This window comes from Melanaphis sacchari, unplaced genomic scaffold (assembly GCF_002803265.2).
Source record: "Melanaphis sacchari strain LSU unplaced genomic scaffold, SCAv2.0 Contig2_pilon_pilon, whole genome shotgun sequence".
Classification (NCBI taxonomy): Eukaryota; Metazoa; Arthropoda; class Insecta; order Hemiptera; family Aphididae; genus Melanaphis; species Melanaphis sacchari.
In genome coordinates this window covers 2216623-2237392 of record NW_020271173.1, presented here as the reverse complement: position 1 = coordinate 2237392, position 20770 = coordinate 2216623, and the positions used below count along the sequence as shown (strand labels likewise).

Genomic DNA, 20770 nt, shown 5'->3' with positions numbered 1-20770 from the left:
GAAAAAATGACATTTAGTCAATGTTGACAATATCTAGTCAATAACGATAATACCTGATTTAGTAAGGAATTAACGTCGATAATTAGTCATTGTTGAAAATTCTTAGTAAAATACGGCATTGATGATAACTAGGGTTAGAAATTTAGAATGATTATGATTTTTGCATATTTTTTCTTTTAGTCGTGTACATTGCAGATTCAGTTATAAATTCATTGACATAGAATTAGATATATTCAATTTTATGTTGCAAATTTAAAAATAACTTAAATATGATATAAACATTGATATAATGTAAATGACATATTTAATTTTTTTAAGGGTATATTATGATATTTATTGCGCACATTTGCATGTATTGTTTAGTCTTTCTAAGGTCATAAACATTCCAAACCTAATGATAATATTACAAATTAAGTTATAAACCGAATAATATATTATAATACTTATAATCTATTTAGAATAAATCATAATATTAAAAAAATTAGGATTAACCATTATCTATATTACAACGATTTTTTGTTTATTTTTTTATTTTTGTTTATGTAACATCAATATTTTATATTTTGTCGTTTTTATTATTACATGGTAAACTGTTATGACACTTAGAATTACATAGTCTAGTAGATGCATGACAAGTATATCTATTGGTTTTACACTGTGTTTTACAATGGAATCTTGTAAATCCTTGCGATCCAGATATGTTCTTGAAAATAGTTATAATAGGTTATGATAACATAAAATCGGATTTACCATAAACGAGTATACTTTAGGTATCTACTTATGTTTCATAACCAGATTGATCACCGATAAAGCGGTGTTGATCTTTGTTTTGGTACGGATTTATAACATTGCCTAATATAGTACGGAAATATTATTTATAAAGCTAAGAAATATCCAAAAATTCCTATTCTTTCGAGTTATTGTCAATAATGACTAGGAAATCACGATAATTCCTTAATTATCACCTTTTCCGCTAAAATTTACATATCGAAAAAGGTGACATTAAATATTTCATGTTGTAGTATTTTTTAAGATGAAATTACAATATTTAAACGGTGTTTGAATTTTCAGGGTATTAGTGTGGAGAACAGTGTTATATATCCCCAACCGTGAGGTTATAGTGTATAGTATAATGAATGGTACATTAATGTTATTGAATACTTAGTTCGAATTTAAGTCATTTATTATACACGCGTAGTTGCGTAGTCACAACTAGATAACTAGATGAGTTCTCGTATAAAATGTATGTTTATTGTTTTATTCATTTTTTTATTGAATGTTTTTTTTTTTTTTTTGTTTGTAAGTAATAATTTATTTACTTAAACCTTTTTATAATAATTGTATATTAATTAATATATGTAAATTATCCTTGTTCTTAGGTGAATAGTGAATTTAGATATTATTATTTTCCACATTAGAAACTAAAAAATAAAAATTCTTGGCTGAAAAAGTGCACCAGTAAAATAACTGAATCTTTTTATCAATAGTATCTATTACGAGGACATAAAATTAGCGTTATATTATAAAAAACTGTTTTTATTGTCGAAGCGTGCAGTATAATAATGTTGAAAAAACTTTGCTGTTAGTTACTATTTGTAATATATTATGCATTTTTAAAATGTCACTATGTGATTACTATATTATAATATTTTATTATGTTCAATAGTAGAGATTTGGTAGATATTTTAAGCAAATTGCATTAATTATAAACACGTTTTTAATACGTTAAATTAAACTACTTATTGATTGTAATTTTTGTTTTTTAATTTTCAAAATGATTTAGACTTATAACCAAACATTTTTCAATAAAAATGATTTTTAATATTAATTTTGAATAATTGTACTGAGTGTACTCGTAGTATGATTAAATACATTGACATTTTGGCACCATCGTCGTAATGTAATCTCGTTGTAGTAAACGTCTGGTCGTGGGAAGGGAGTAAATGAGCTTGCCTTGTCCACCAAATTGGGTCGGTAAATTACGTTGTGAGTATTCGTTGGCGAGGGTAGCCAAATAACATGGCAGTGACCCTAAGAATATATAATGTCAGCATAGATTTTTTCCGGCGATCTGATTTCACGAACCATTTTCCCTAACCACGAGAAAACTGCGCGATGCAGATAAAAGGATACGTGAAATATTGTATTGCTAACACTTTATTTTTTTGTTTTTGGTTTCGATTTTTACGCGCCTGTGTAAGAAAAATTTCACGCGACATTTTTATAGTCATTTTCGAAGTTGGTTTGATGAAAATTTAATTATGAGAAAAATTAGTGAACGTGTCTGGGGGGAATTTTTAAGGGCCAAATGTTTTGTCTAAACAACGTTTAACGATACGGTTTTGAACTTTTTGTCAAGTAAGTTTGACAGCCGACACTTTAGCCACAAACTTTTGTAGCGTAAACTTCTCGTTTTTGTAATCTCCCAACGTTAAGAGTGGCAGCAATTCAACAAGCAGGAAACTCTAAACTTCTAAAAAATAACGCCGAAAACTGCCGTGCATAAATACTGCGTTATTAGAGTCTTAAGATAGTTTTTGTGCATTAATTGTACTCTATTTTATCAATTGTAATATTTAAAATTTTCTTATTCGTGTCAAACAAAAAAAAAAAAAAATAAAGATAATAAAAATAATAAAATAATTAATGCAGTATATTATACTAGTGTATACAATTAGATGCTGACTCCATTTGGTATATTTATACGTAGTAAAAAAGTGGTTAAAATAGTTGGTGCTACTGGATTGCGAACATTTTTGATAACACATTCTCAAATGATTATTGGCAGATTAAAGAAACTATATTTTTTATCTACTTAAAATTTAAACGATTGCAAACATTTTTTCTAACAACGATGCAAATTTTAATTTTTCATAACGTTGTATACGTATATAACATTAATGTTAATACACACTATATCGTATTAAGTTTCAAATTTTTATGTTGTTAATTTTATAAAATAATTTATGAAGTTGATCTATTTAACTGTCGTATGTCATACAAACGTTTGGCTTGATATATTCTGACACAAACACATTATGATCAAAGCTATTAGAGTTTTATATGTACATTGACACTGCATATCATATACTAATAACGTATACTACTTCATTCAATAAGACATTTCAGTCAACCGTACTACCATCGGATTAAAGGTTAGATACACTACTATTTCAGAAGATCTAACTAGATAGTCCCCTGGATAATTAAAATTCATTCACTTCGTATTTTTGTGTTGGTACAGACTATAGATGAAATATTAGTAGTTATATGGTACAAATGATGCTTTTGTAACTTTCAACACGATTAGAATAATTCAACTTAGTGAGGTATATGGCAAAATGAAAGGGTTCTGCAATTATTTATAATTGAAATGACAAAACGGCAAACAAACTGCAGCTACCGCCTTGCACGTTGACGAGGAAACAAATATACATAATAGATATAGTATTATAAATTATAAAGGTATCCGTACATCTCTCACCACTTGGCGTTCCGTTAGGGACATTATGGCATCAACAAAAAAACTCGGTAAATGCTGTGTGAAAAACCAGCTGAATAAAAAAATAATTTTAAAATGTCTGTTCATCATGTCATTTACAGGTTAAGTAATGTAATGTCATAATAATTAATTTTAGTAAAAAAAAAACTGCTTCAAATTATATTAAATTAAAGTACCTAGTTTAATTACAAGAAACTCTGTAGCAATACGATTCAACTAAACAAAAAATATATTTTCTAATTTATGTTAAGTACCTACATTGTATTCAAAATTAAAGCAGATAACAGCCACCCAATATAATTTAATTATTTCTATAATAATATGCATATTTAATTCAATATATTTTTAAACGTTTATTTATTTAAAACTAATTATTTTATGATACGATGTATCTACACATTCTACACTATAATAATTATTAGCCTCTATCTCAAGCTTTTTAGTATTTTTTTGTTGTTCACTTTTATATTTTTTTTTTTTTCACATAATATGTGGCATGCTTTTTTTGTTATTATATATTATTTACAAAAGTAATAAACATTTTTAAGAGTTTCTTTTTTTTATACAAAAATTTAACATTATTGTTATGTACTGTAGATGTCAAGCATCAATAATTTAATTGTTGGAATGAACTAATTCAAATGAAGAAAAATGTATCATTATGTGTTTTTAAAATAGCCAAATAAATAACATATTTTTGATGATTGGTTTCAACTTTTTTCTTTTAAAACCGTTCAAGGGAATTAAATGGTTTTTATAAATGATAAAAATTTTCGAATACTCATAATTATATTATTATTTTTTATATATTCCTCTTATATATTGTTATTAAAGTATAGTATTATTATTATTTTAGTGTTATTATACGCTTTTGAGATTTTGACAAGTTTATAAAACATCCGGAGAACATAACAGTTGTTTCAGTCTTGTCTTATACCTTTATGCTTTCCATTCGAGGGTTGGGTAAAGAAAAGATATTATACGTTCGAAATTGTTTGTCGATTACGATCCCGATACGATTCTCGTCTCTTCTGTTTGTACGGCTTGTTCGAAAACTTGTTTTCGATTTTCCAAACTGATATGCATATCCGTACTGGAATCTAAAAAAAAATACAATAAATTTAAATGATTTAACAAATGTGTAAATATAATAGGTAGTAGTTGGGTCATGATAATCATTTACACTTCGTTGTGAGAACAAATCTATTCAATAATTTGCATACAAAGATTTTTTGTAATAAGCGTGGAATTCGCATTTAAGATTAATTGGCTTAATGGTAGTAATATATCATTATAGACGATGGGAAAAAGTAATTAAGCTGATAAACCTCTTCTAATATCGCTACCAATAAAATAATGTTTTTATTATTATTATTTTTATACCATAACCGAACCTAGAAATCAGAGTGGTGACTTCACAATTCTATTGATATGTACTGGACAGATGTGATAAATGTTAAGTTTTAAATAACATAAACATTTATTTAGAAATATATAATTTGCAATGCATATCCGTTAAAAGTGTCTTACAAAAATGTGTGATGATTTTATTTTATTTTTCATGAAAATATTAATATTATTAATATCTTTTAGGTCTACTTCACATGTTAGTTAATGGATACAAATTAAAGTATTGTCATCATACAAGTCTTTGGTTTTATTATTCTTTGACTTTTTTTTTATTAGATAAAAATAAATTTTAATCTTCAACTTCAAAGTTAGTTTATAATAGTTTATAAGTTGTGTTTACAGAAATTAAAAATATCAAAAGACAGCCACAATGTTTTTCTTTTTTTTTTTTTTTTGATTATTGTTAAAATTATAAACTTTGAAGGAATTCATCCAAGTCACAAGAATTTGTAGTTATTTTTAAAAATAATAGCTTTTTTAATTATAATACCTAAGTTCAAAAATGTAATACAAGGTTTTATATGGAAAAAAGAAGTTGATTAGATACCAAAATTATTTGTTTATGACTATTATTGAATATTTATATAAATTACATTAATTTTCATAAAAAGTTTTTCCATTTTACTTTTTCAATTTTTTCTTTTCTATACGCGTTAATTACATTTTTACACCAAATCAAAAAGCTTAAAAATTAAATTTAAAATCTCTCATAATTTCATCTTCAAGTGAGATAAGAATATCAAATATTTTATATATGCAATTTTTTTACACAAATTTCAAATTTCAATGAAAAAGAAACAACTTTAGTTATTATGGTGTAATAATTAAAAGGATAATACTTGTAGGGAACTGAAATTTACTGTTACTGTGCATATTATTATTTTCTATACACAATATTTTAAAAATATTTAAATAAGCTTTAAGCTAATTTTACATAAAATTATTCACACCATTCTACAATACGTTTCAATAATAATAATAATATATATTATACATAAATACAATACACATTTATACTCATAATTTTATAATAAATTAGATGTATTTGAAAAAAAAAATTTATCATACCGTGTTACAAATAGAAATATAAACTACTGAATTGTAAGATTTACTTGAAAGTTGCTATACGAGTACAACAGAGCAACTTTTTCGGTTTAAAAAAAAAATTATAATCAAAATGATAAGATTTTCTATGAGAGATAATTTTAAATCACATATAATCAGACTGAATCATTCGGGCTGTCACGTACACATCGAATCGAAGAAAAGCAAAGTTCTAAATTAGATCTGCTCTTGTAGTTTCTTATAATATTTCATCTCAAAGCAACAAGAAAAAAGTATAATTAAGTTATGAGGTTTAACTTTTAATATATTATCCTCTCAGTGTGACCCAAATATTCTGTACGAAATCTTAAGTTTGCAATAACTATAAAGATGTACCAAGACAAAATAATAGTTATCATTTTAACAGAGGAATGTGTATTATTATTTACTATAATGTGGACATAACTCAAAACATAAATAACATAACTTAATAGGTAGTGTTGACCGATAATCTCGTTACCAATAATCGATACAATACTATTATAGATTTTGTATTCAAGATAAGTTGTTTTCAGATTTAAATATTTAACCAATTATTTGTGCAGTTTATTCATTTTAGCCGCTACATGAGTTATTATTTCCCAGGAGAACTATTGCTCGGGTTTATTTTTTTTCACTATTTCGGAATCTAAACTATATAGATTGCCAGTGGGTACCTCATCGCGATCCAACATAAATGTATGTACAAATAGCATTGCTCCGACGTGTGCATAGTACGTTTCGAACGAGTTTTTGCACAACGTTTAGAATGCCAGTTGTTGCATTAAAATGATATTGTATGATTTTATCTGTTGCTATGTAATACAACGTTTGGTAAATGACAGACGATATTGTCGAAATGCGCGTCATTGTGTTGCTCGCGTGATTTTATTTAAAAATATAAAATAAAAATGTATGTGATACTTGGTAATGCAAAAAAAAAAGAAAAGAAAAAAAGAAATTTTTTATTTTTATTTTGATAGCTTTTTTTCTTCTTTCTGATAAAACAGAATTGAAAATTACCTTTTTATTTTTGTTTCCTAATGGAACGACAAGGTGATTGGTTTTCAAACAGATGCACTTTTTTTCTTTGGAAAAAACCATTTTCGGATGGTAGTAAATGTGTTTCAAAAGTTTAAAATAGCCTATGTAATCGATAAGAAATTAGATGCATATTTTACCTCCCTCACCAGATGCGGTTACCTTCTACCTACTTATGTGTTCGATATTGGTTATATAAATGTTATATAAATGTTAAATATCATTGATATCTTATTAAAAAGTTGATAAAGTAATACAATTCATATAATAATTTAAAAATAAAATTGAGGTTTGGTTTTTATTTTATCAAAAACACGTCGATTATTGATAGTTTATTTTAAATTATTTTTATGAAGAAATGGTGAAATTTATTGATGTATTTTTTTGAATAATAAAATAAAATTATTGATGATATCGCTTTTAAAGGTAAATAGTTTACTACCTATAATAATAACTAATAAGTATCAATTTTATGTCAATTTATCAGTTGTTTTTTTTTTTCAATTATTTTAATAACATCGCAAGTTAAGTTATTATTATAACTTGTACAAAATATTTTGAATTTTCTAAAGTTAATTTTGACACGCATTTTCCTTTATTTAATTTCAAAATGTTAATTGGTTTTTTATTTAGTACCTATAGCGTTTATATTTTGTTATTATTACCATACTTCTCATTTTTATATTAAATGCGAGATACAACTTATTATTGCATTCATAAGTTAGTAGACATTTGACATAATTGTATTATTAGAGAAGGCGTACCTATGTAAATGTAAACAATGTAATTAAAGGAAAGAATAATTTAAAACCTTTAGTGATACTATTACTGTTACATATGGTATTGCTGTTTAACATTTTGTTATTTTAACTTGGTTCTGGATCAGATTTTCTTTTATTAAAAATTTAATTAGTTTGTATTCAGTTTGTGTAAAATTATGTTAGAGATGATCATTATACATCAATTATACGTAATAATCCATTAATGACAAAACTGTATATATATAACTGTATATTAATATTATCTATCTGTATAATTATTAAGTTATTATTTTATTATTGTTTATCAATAAAAATTATTATCAATATTAATTTAATTTTCAACTTACTTAATAAAATGTTTTTAAATATTTATTTTTACTTATTTTAAATTTAGTTAGATTTGAAAAAGAAAAGAAAATCTAGGCTAACTTTTTAGTATTGAAAAAAATGTTTTGATTTAAATAGCGTATTTATGTACAATAATTGTATTATTTAATCAATCATAATGTTTTACTTTTTATCCATATTTATTACTTATGTTGACATTATATAATATATATTACTCAAAAACATCACATTTATTTTCAGTCTCTACAGCTAGTGTCTGGCGACAGAATGTCATTATATTAATTTTATTGTGTTTGGACATATTGTTAAATTGTATTGTAATAATAGTTAACACATTAATTGTAAAAGCAATGCGTATAGTGTTTATGCATTGTTTTACGAGTTCATACATAATATATTCCTAGTTTAATTGTTAGTAAGAATTATATTCGCATTTGGTTAAATGGAAATGATAAAATTGTTAACTTAATATCATTTAAATTAAACAAAATATTTATTTGTTATAAGATTTGATGATTTTACATTCTTGTTTTTTTTCCACAAGAAATAAATTTGAATATAAAAATATAAATACAAGAATATTTGATAAAATTATATTTAATTTATATATTGTATTTATATTTTATTAAATAAAAAAATGTATGTAATTGTTTGAGTTACGAGTTGGTTCAAACTTATAAATATAAATTGAGAATACATATCTAAAATTAATTTTAATAATAAGAAATTAAAATTGTGAGTACTGGAAGCAAACTGCAATGATCAATGTAAATTAATTCTAAGTTTCTTATTTTAAATGTTTCAAATTAAATTTACTACATAACATAATATTATACTACTCTGTAAGGGCCAATATTGTGTTAAATTGAATTTGACCTTAGTTTCAACCTCTGTGATGATCATCATTCAGATAATTAATACTTTGTGATACCATAAAAACATATGTATGTTAATTTAAACTTTAAATAGTTTATTTTTTGGTACATAGATAACTTAATTGTTTTCAAGATATTTTTGAGATGTCTGTCATAGTAGAAAGTAAAAGTACTTAAATTATTATAATCAACAGACATAGATAAAATAACCGAGGAATTGTATCTGCTGCAGTAAAGTACCTAATTATCATAAGTTGGTATTTAATTCAATTAAGTAGGTAACTTTAATGGAATGCTGGTTGAAAATCACTTAATATATATTTATATATATTAATCCTACTAAATAAGGCAGTGTTTGTAAATTAATGGATTTGAGTTGTTTGTTGTGATTGTGTGGTCTTTTTAGTAAGATTGAGGGAATTGCCCTAAAATAATACTGAACTACAGTATTATTTATTAGAAATTAATTACTACAAATGTGTTCATATGTCTTATGATATATTGTTTATTTTATTTTTATAACCATTAGTAGTTTATAAAACATTTAAATAATAATAATTTAATACTAGATAGTTTATAATCGGCTGGCTATTTTTTTTTAAACTGGAATGTTGTATTCATGTTGGTTAGAAAATCAACAAATATAGTATCTAAGGATGAATGTATTGATCGCCAACACTTTTCTTTTAACTGCCTTTCAAGTAAAGGTGAAGTTCCATTTACTTTTATGTTATATTTTATTTTTACGATACACCAAAGACCCTCGATAGATTGTGTATGAGTTCATATACATTATCTTTATTTTGAAGTAACTATTGTTAACATTTTAAATAATTTACACAATATGTTGCTTCTTCAAAAATAATATTTTGATAAAAATAGCCAAAGTTCGAGTTTATTATTAAATATTAAAAATAAAAGTACATGAATATATGAACTGGTAAAATATTAAATTACGTAATACTGCGATATGTTGAAAAGGTAACTAAATAAAATTCTTCGTTTATCTATCAGTTCTTTATATCGGTAATTTATATTATATTAAATATATCACACATGTTTATTGATTGGGTAAAACTGAATAAGTAAAATCATTCTTTTTTCAATTTCGGGATTATTGGTAGATGGCCTATTTTGATAGATCGTATACGACAACATTACCTTATGTCGTTGTGTAGAGAGTCATTGCAAACATATTTAGATGTACCTTTGATAATACAAACATTTATTAATTGAAGGGATTATTAATTCGTATTATCTTATGAGTCATTATTGACGTACTATATAGTAAAACAAATAAATTTGTAGTATAAATAGCTTAAATTTATTTGAATATTTAAAAAATGTTGTTGTAAATAATAATTTGTGGTTTGGTGAATAGTTTTAAATTCTAACGAATAATATTTTTGAATTGCATAAACATAACTCAAATAGTTTGTTTTAGTTAAAATATCTTATTTAGTTAGAATTTTAGAATTTCAACTTGATATTTTTATAAAAACTTGTTGTATATAATACATTTTTTAAATTATTATGTTAATAAAAAATTCAATTATTTTTAATATTACTTGATTAATATTTATTTTGGTAAAAATACAGTAGCTCTATTATAGAAAAAATAGTTTATACAGATACAATTTCAACTTACAAATATACAAATATAATTAACTTACCTAAAATATTTAGAAAAAAAGTGATATAATAATATACCCTCAAATATAAACTTGTGTCCATGTGTCCCTTTGGGAATTTTCGGGAGTTTCAACCCTAGGTGTGTTAGCCTCTGGCTTATAGATGTTTTATTATTTATTTATATTATTATAAATCATTTATTTTTCTATTATTAATGTGACATGTTGAACACATTTTTACAAAAAGCGTTTCATGAATTATATTGTATATAATTATTATTTTACACAAGATATATCATATATTAGTGATATAAATGTATTATTTAATAATGACGTACTGTAGTTTTGTGGTTTTAACGACTTAGGTAAAAATTTAAACTTTGAACTTTATAAAAAACATTATCCATATTTATTTTTATATATTTAAATGTCTCTAGGAATAAATAAATATGCATCTAGTATTACATTTTTAATCTTTTTCACTCAAATATACTTCTCTTAACATTAATGGAAAAAAAAAAAAATTAAAATATTCCTGCTATATTAAATTTATTATTTTTTTTTGGTTTTCTGACATATTTTTATAGTAAAGAAAATTATTTTTGTAGAAACTAAATATAATTGGATACCAAAGGACAGAGATTATACTCAATGAGAAAGATTGAATTTTATGTTTTTACTGCTTTAAAGAGATACAATTTTTTTCTTCCTAAAATGTACATCATTGTAAAACTAATACACATATTGTTTTGCTTGGAATATAGATTGTTAACATTTAGGTACATATCTTACTACAATTAGTAAAATTAAAAAAAAAAAAACACATTATTGTCCTTTAAAATTATTACGCTCCTTAATTCATTAAAAAATATATTTTCAAATTACTGAATCACTTCAGGATAAAAATTAAATTTCATCAAAATATAAATTGTATGCTATTTATACTCCAAATCAATACTAAGTCTCGTTGACAAAACCAAATTATTTTACTTACAGTATTAAATTATTTTTATTAAAACGTAAACTTGTGCAGATAATTATAATAAAACTATTATTTATACCAAGGAACTCGCACTATAATAGGCTTTGAATATCATTATAGTTTCTCTCTATCGTATTATGTTAGACACATAGCTTAGTACTCAGAACCCAGTGTCACTCTTTCAGCCAATATGATAACACATCGAGTATAGTTAACAAAGGTCACAAAATAACACAGATTTATAACATTATATACCATAGCTGTCGAAAAGTCATTGCTACAGTTTCGTGTCGACTTACAACTTTAAAACAAGTAACGTCATTATTCAAATTGAATATCTTACACACATCAAAATCAAAATTAGACGCCGATAGCAGTTATTAACTCGCTTCATCCAACTCTAAAATGCAATTATTTTCAATTCTGCGGACAAAGTCAATAGTTACAATGGAATTTACTTTAGTGCGTGAACTACGTGGAAAAATATTTACCCACAATTCACTAGAGATTCTGGTATTTTGAGGAGAAGATATATTGGTACCTTTTAAGACATAGTGATGTCTAATCCTTTATTTTTCAATATTCCTTTGGATTATTTAAAAAAAAATATTTATTTCAAATTTAAAATCCGGGACAGAACTATTTTAAATTTATACGTAGGTACAACTATTATAATTTTCAAAGTCTGTAGTTCAAGATACAATGCTTTATATAACAATATTAACATTGTGAAGGGTGATTGTTGAACGTTACTTAGCCTGCTGGAAACGTTGGGTACACTCTATTTTACTTTCCATACTACATTACGTACATAATAAATTTTAAAGTACCTATATTCAACTAAGATATTATAATATATCCCTTTAGTATCTCTTTAAACACATATGCCGAAGCTGTGAGCCGTTATTTGAAATATTGATATTAATATTTTATACATTTCATTTTTATAATTATTATGATTTATGACTAAATATTTTTTGTAAATTATAAATTTAAATAATAAATATACTAAAATTAACAACTTTAAAATATTGGTAACACGTATTTTATATTATTTTTAGTGGAGGCACCATTACCTCTCTCGTCTTTTTAGGAAAACCTTAAACCATCCCTGATAGCCCGCATACGTATACGTACACCCCTGTAAATACCCTTGTTTATATGTCTTTCATATAATTAAAGGTTATATGATAATATATTTATAATTATCGTGCTTCAAACAATAATATTTTTTGATAATCATGGTAAAATATATAATTAAAATTTAAAATTTAAAATTTATAATATTTATTCATGACTTCCAATAATTTAAAAACAAATTTTATGAGAAATCTATGGTAAATACAATGATGTATATTTAAATGTATATACGTATTATTCGTTAAGAGATAACTAAAATATTAAAATATAAAATTATTAATTTAAATATTTTAAATCATGTGTAAATTTTTATTTATCTTACATATAATAGTTTTTGTTGATATGTTTGATAATAAAAATTTTTATGTTATATTAATTTAACAAATATTTTTGTGGAAATAATTTTAAATACTTTTTAGATAGATACTGTAGTTTTTATAGTTTTAATACTTTTTATGAAACATAATAGATTAAATTTAAGACAATGATAAATCGAGGTTTTTTTCAAATGTAATTCATTTTTTAAACATTTGAATATTATTTCTAAGCTTTACATAGGAAGTTAATTTTTTTTTTTTTTGTTTTAGCAAGACAAAATCAAATTATGCTGTTCCTATATTAATTCGTTAAAAATTACAAATATTTTTATTTTGATAGAACCTTAAATTATCTATAATAAATAAATTTAATTATTTATATATTTGGTTATTCTTATTTATACTATTTATTCTAGTTTTACTATAATTGAATATTTTTGAAAATTTTTACTTATTATTTTTTTTATAAGTACTTACAGTTCTAAAAGATCATAGTAAAAACATGACCAGACTAAGTTCAGATTTGTTATTTAAACCCAACAATTTATCTTAACTTTGGGATTTATTATAATAACATACAAAATTTGTAAAAACGAAGGTAAGTGTAACATGACGAGCCACCTTAAAATAGAATACTGTCTAAAATAATGTATAAAATGTTTTATTTATATAGAATATAAAATAGCTACATTGTGATGCATACAATATTTTGATCAAATAAAAAACAAGATTTGTCAAAAATATTTTTTTTATAAATATATACCATGTTTACTGTACTACCAATAGACAATAAATTATAGTTTTTTAGAAATTCACATCGCCTTCTTTGAACGACTAATAGTAATATATTATATTATTTGTATTAATAAGTTTTAAAGTAAACTTTTCTTGTTAAAATTTCTTATACTCAAATTAACCATATAACTACCCCTGTATGTATTTTGTATTATTGAAAGATATTAAACACTATCAAAAATTTCTTGTAAATGAAAACTGTTAAATTTATTAAAAAAATATCCTAATAAAAACGATTAAATTATTGATAATATAGGTAATTATTAAATATCATATAAGAATGCTTGAAAAATATTTACATATTATAATAAATATAAAAATTAATAATTATTTAAAACTTAAGTAACTTTAATTTTAAGTAAATTTTAACTTCGTTTTATGAATATATGATATTTTTATACTGAAGACAAAAATTTGAAAATGTACACACGTTTATAATTGTTTGTCATAAAGATAAAAAATTAATAATTTACATAAATAGTTTATTTTATTTCAGTTTTTTTCTCACCAAGAATAAAATTTGACCCATAAAACTGTAGTGTGTAATTATAATGTATACATTTCATTATTACGTGTAACATGTTATATGTAAAAAGGTTAGTTTTTAGAATATTTTATCTTTTTTCCTTATTAATAATATAAATTACACAATGTGGAACTGAAATATGTATTTTGTTTTTAAATGATTGTATCTATCAAATATAACACGTTATATTATAATACTAAAAATAAATAGTTTTCTATAGCTAATAATATAAGTTAAGCTATTATACTGCAGTGCTTCTAATATTTAATGTAGTTAAAAAATTGTACACAGTTTTCATTTTAAAAATTGATATCTATAAGAGAATCTATTAGACATTGCATAACTATTATACGAATTTAAATATCGAAAATAAAAAATATCACTCACAAGTTCCGTATTCAATGGTTCAAGTTATTTAAATTCTATAAATTAAATGTTTTGTTTTTTTCTCCAATAATTTATTACATCTGTGATTATTTACGAGGCAATGAATACATCCGTTGTTTTTTTCCCTTTATTTAACTCATTTTATTACTGTACAACAAGCCGTTTGGGTTACGCGTTTTCGGTGTGTGCCTCTTATTTGTCCCTTACAATTCATTCCCGATTTCCCCGGGAATCGGGTTTAACGTAATTGGGTCGCCTCTGTTGCACGGCTCATTCAAGAGAAACTTTTACGCCGAGTGGTTTTCCACTCGGTTGCTACGTTATCGCTTTCAATGTTGACATGGAAATTATTGCACTGGCGTTGTAGACCAAATGGCTCCTTGTCACCTGCGTAGGCCATTTATATGTTTGGCGTTATCAGTGCATAAAGTATCTTGTCCACTAAAGAGATCTGTATGTTGCAGCTAGAAGTAATGGTATTTTTTTTAGACGAGTGAACAACGTAAATGTATTTTTTCAAGAATCAAATCACAAAAAATAAATAAATTTTTTTAGAATAGATTTTTTTCTTTTAGAGATCACACTTGATTAAATAAGCAATGATTAACTGTTTTTTTTTTTTTTTTGGAAATCAATTATAATTATATATCGATTTCATTTTGAATATAATGGTATTTTTTTTCATACGTTTCTAAAATTTTAATTTCTAAAAAGAATTTACAATGAACTATTTAAAAAAAAAATACTGAATATATTAATTGTTTATTTTCTAATTAAAAATATATTGTTAGCTAAATTAATGTAAATTGTATTAGGTAACTACATCTATTAATAAAAGTAAAAATTGTGTTATATGTACTAATAATTTTCTAAGACTATGATTATTATCTTATTTTTTAAATTATTAAATTAGATACAATGATTGAATATTGTAATATGATTTTAGTATAGTTTGTAACAGTCTAGATAATACTACTTGCTATAAATAATATTTAATAATAGTTCAGATATATATTTATATAAAAAATGAAAAATTCAATCAATATAACATTTTTTTAAAAAATATATTTGAATTTATTTTTTTGTCATTAAAACTGTGTATTTTTCAGTTTAATATAGTATAAACTATCTCATAATCATATTATATTTATATTATTAAAAATAAATAAGTATTTTTTATTTTTATAAATTTTCTAGTGATCTTGTAAAAAAAGATTAAAAATAATTTATATAATAAATTAAACATTTAAATATATATATATTTTTTTTAATGGCTTATTGCCATTAAATGTTTAATATATATGTCACTGGTGCATATTTATTATAGTATTATTTAAACTATTTAAAAAAAGTGTTATTACTCATTACATATAATTTAATTTACCGATAAATAAAATTTTATCAATTGAACAAAATATGTCATGGTCTAAATATGTTTAATTGCAATTCAAGGATTGTACTACTGTCAAATGATATAATTAATTGATAGGGACGAATATTATGACTCACCAAGAGGAGGATAAATTGAGACTCAAAAATTTGGTTAGTTTTATTTTGTATCCAAATCCAATGTGATGTTTAAGAATGTAAGAGTAATGATTCACAGCTATAAAAAGTCAATAATATTAAATACACATAAATATACGATATTATATTTTATATTACCATTATTAAATGGAAAAATAATTTAAATTATCTTTAAACCCATATCCAATTTAATTTAATTCTTCGATGACAAATCGTCATCGGTATTTACTTGTATTTTATAAAAATTGATTGCAAAATTAAAAAAAAAAAACCAGCTTAGGCCTAAAGGGGAGCGGGTGACTGCTCTTTTTTCCCCTTTTTATTCATATCTTTACATTGAACATTATGAGTAGTGTACGCATACAATATATTATATAATATATTTCAATAATACTTAATCAAATTATGATCCCGCGGCGTCTTGGATAGGCAATTTAGCAACACCACAGTGTTGGATCCTATGGTATTTTATTATTACACAATACGAGTATAATACGGTATACTCGTAAAATACATCAAGATACAGTATTTATTCATGTGTGTAAGTATACAATATTAAGATAAAACAAGTATGTAACATTTATTTAATTATTGTAGTTGAGAATAAAGTAGATTAATAAAGATTTTTGGGATATATTTATAAACATTTTAATTTATCAAGTTTATAAATGAATAGTTATTTTTTTAAATTTGTGCAATATTTTTACTTTTAAATTATCTAAAAATCATATTTTCTAAATATAACCATTAATAACTTACTACCTCTTTATGCTTATTTTGGCAAAGTTTAGTGGCCTGATTTAGTTATGAAAAAAATTGTAATTACTCTAGCTGGTCTTGTTCTGCTATCACAATTAAAACCAATATTAAATTTGCAAGATAAAATACAAAAGACCAAAAACAATCTGTTTATAAAAAAGAAGAGAAAAAGAGGGTTTGATTAAATAATTTTAATGTAATACTTAGTTTATACTTTATAAATAAAATGTAGATAAGCAACAAAATATTCTCATTTGAAATAAAGTATAAATTGTACATTCTTCAATAAAATATAACATACCAAAAAATTATTCTAATAAAAGAAAAATAATGATTTATTTCGATTGATATAATTTATAGTAATATATATATAAAGTATAAGTTAAGTATAAGCGTAATTGTAAGTATGTTTTAATTGAAATGATATAAACCACGATAAATGCATATTGAAAAATAAGCTTCATTATTAAAAAATTGTATATGTACAAAATAATTTACTATTTTCTGTGACTAAACTTACATTTATAACGAGTTCATAGTTTTAACAAAAAACATATTTTTTTACATATATAGCTATTTAATAATACATGAGATTTGTAAAGTCAATCTCATATAGTTGAAAGCGAAAAGAGACTACAAAGGAGAAGGAGAATTTTAATATAAAAATATTGTAAACCAATAAAATTCATCACTTTTTCTCAATCCTGATGATATATATTTTATGAAAATATAATAATAATTATCATATTAACAAGTAAATTTATATTTTAATTTTTTTCATTATAATGTTATATAGTTAGCATTGTATATGTAACTTGAAGTCTTGCAATGGTTGCGCACGAAGATAGAGATTCCGTACTATAGAAGTAGAGCTTTAATGATAGATGGATAAAATAATAGATTATAATATCGTTGTTTTCATTGTAGATATGATAATTTAATTATAAAGTTATAATATGATGTTAAATGTTTTATAATAATTTATAATTTAAAATTATGTACAATAGTGATATGCTGAAGCATAAAAATGTACTGTGTATCGTCATATTTAACTTAACAATTTGCAAAGTATTTAAATAACCCACTCTCATGTGATTTCATGTATTATTGAATTTGTTTTTGGAAAATATGGTATAGGTCATACATCGATAAAATAAACATGGATACCGGATATGCAGCAAAGTGCATGATTATATACTTTAACTGTAAGCCAAATTGCATATCTATATACGTTTTTCATACTGACATTCAATATGCGTACTTGGGCTATTATTTAATCAAGGTTGTTTATGTAGACATTTAACGCAATTAATAACACGGTTCAAAGCGCTAACACGACCAAATTTTAATTAACTCATAAATCTCAATAATATTGTTCAAATGTTATTTGACACTCGAGTGTTGATAGTGATAAAAAAAAAAATATATTACATTGTAAGCTGGTAAGTGGTTTTTTTTTTTATTGTCCTTTTTACGTACGTATTTATTGTTTTTTAAATAATATAAAACTGAAAAACTACCTTCCTATTGTGCATAAGAACAAAAAAAAAATAAAAAAAAAATTGAAAATTACTACTCAAATAATACCCAGAAGCAAGTATGCAGCACGGAGGACTGACAAAATACGTTTAAATAGTTTTAGTGAATAATGCAAGTGGCGTTTGGCCAAAGTCGGTGATAGTATAATTGTTTTATCAGTATCATTCTGTTTACTAATTAATAAATCACTATTAAACAAAAAAAAAAAAAAAAAAAAAAACAAAACAAAATAAACCATAACATGGTTAAACAATGCACTGCTACAATAAGCACTTCAAAAATTTTTATTCACCAGATGAACATATTACCCTATAGGGTATAAATAATTCGTTAAGCTCTAATTTAATAAAGGCATATCAGATTTATCACGCCAACCAAATTTTACGACAACAAAATTCTCATAGACGTAAAATATGTACATGTTATGTATACAATATTTCTATTTTAAAATATTAAGTCACTTGAAACGATTGATTTATTACACATACGTTATGCTCGGTCTTAATTCTCTTTTTGGTGCCACTATTTCACCATTATTGTAGTAGCAGATTTACGATAGGAGGTTAGATATATATTGTATCGTTTGCAATATTCATCAAATGCAAGAAAATTGCGTTGGAAATTTTTATATTTCATCCTTTTATTTAATTTTTTGTTTTTTGAATTTTATACAAAATCTGTGTTTAATTTGGAAAAATGTTGTTTTTTTAAAATAATGATATACTATATTATTAAAAGCAAATACATGAGTAGAAAATAAAAAGTTAGCTATTTAAAGCCATAATTTTTAAATGAAATATTTAGTTAGAGAAAAAAATCAATCTTTGAAACAATGTAACATGTCTTCATGTCACGAGTGAAGAATATTGTCTGCGATATTTTTATGTTCAGAAAAATTTTAACTTAGATAATTTACTTCTTTATCGATACTTTTATGTAAGTATTTTTTAAAAAAAATAAGTTATTACCTTATTAATTATTTGGTTATGTTATCAAATTAACGTTTCTATAATATCATTTTATGTACTTATAATCATAGCAATAAACGAGTAACTTTAAATAATAAAAATATATTATCCAAATGTGAAAATTAATACGTTTAATGATGACGTTAGAAAACTTTCGAATATTATGTTACATATTAAATTGTATAAACATATATATATATATATTTTTTTTTTTTTTTTTGTCAAGGAATAAAATTTTCAAACTAACCTTGTATAAACTAATTTAAAGTTTACAGACATTAAAGATGTTTTATGTTAGTTTAACAGAAATAGGTATACCAGTGTCAACATTTTTTTTTACGGTGATTACTTTGGTCCTTATTCGACATATCTTGCCTTGTATATCTTATAACCAAAATGTATGCATGCCCGAAAATTACATTAATATAATATTTAATATTTTACACTAAATCGTTTCCATTGTATTTTAAATATTCATGTACCCTTCAGCCCACGATATATTTTATTCCCTTGAATTGTGTATACTATTATTGTGTTGTTGCGCGAAAACCAACCGATGTGAAACGACATGAATGAATGGATGTTATTTAGAATTGTCTGAATAGGTAATCTCATCAGCTACAATGTATTTGCTTCCCAAGTGCGGTTATGTGTCAGCCATACCGTTAAAGCTATTCGTACTGACCAACTCATTTGTGATCGACCACTTACTGTTTGCAGTTACATTACCTATTTGAACCTTTACACATAATGATAAACAATAAACAATGTAATAAAAGTGTGGTAAACACATGGTTTAAATTTTACCTACTAACATTTTATAATCCGTTATTTGTTTTAAATAATATTATAAGTATTATTATTATAGTTTAACGGCTTATTTTTATATTTTTTTTTAGTTAACATAATTAATTGTTACCTTTATATGCTAATGAGCTGCGCCGTCTTGTTGAATTGTTACAAAATGCATTTGTATTCGATGTTGTAAATGTTTTAGTGCCCGTTAACTTCATATTTGGCATCATACTTTGACGCACGTTTCGTTCCGGATGACACAAAATTATATACAACTAGAACAAGGTGAATAATAGTTCTATGTGTAATCTAAAATAGTCACCTAGTGTATGAGCAAGTTTTGCATAAAGCTATAATATAAAAGTTTTCATCTCAAGCACTGAT

At 23.8% G+C, this 20770-nt stretch overlaps 1 protein-coding gene across 1 annotated transcript in view; it reads right to left on the bottom strand.

Annotated features, from left to right (window-relative positions):
- Nucleotides 1-4320: 4320 nt before the first annotated feature.
- LOC112595819 (metabotropic glutamate receptor 2) overlaps nucleotides 4321-20770 on the bottom strand; it is a gene marked incomplete in the record, with an annotated part of 171686 nt that continues 155236 nt past the window's right edge. Inside the window, 2 exon segments of the mRNA XM_025341183.1 lie at nucleotides 4321-4602; nucleotides 20511-20661. Coding sequence (XP_025196968.1) covers nucleotides 4505-4602; nucleotides 20511-20661 — 249 coding nt within the window.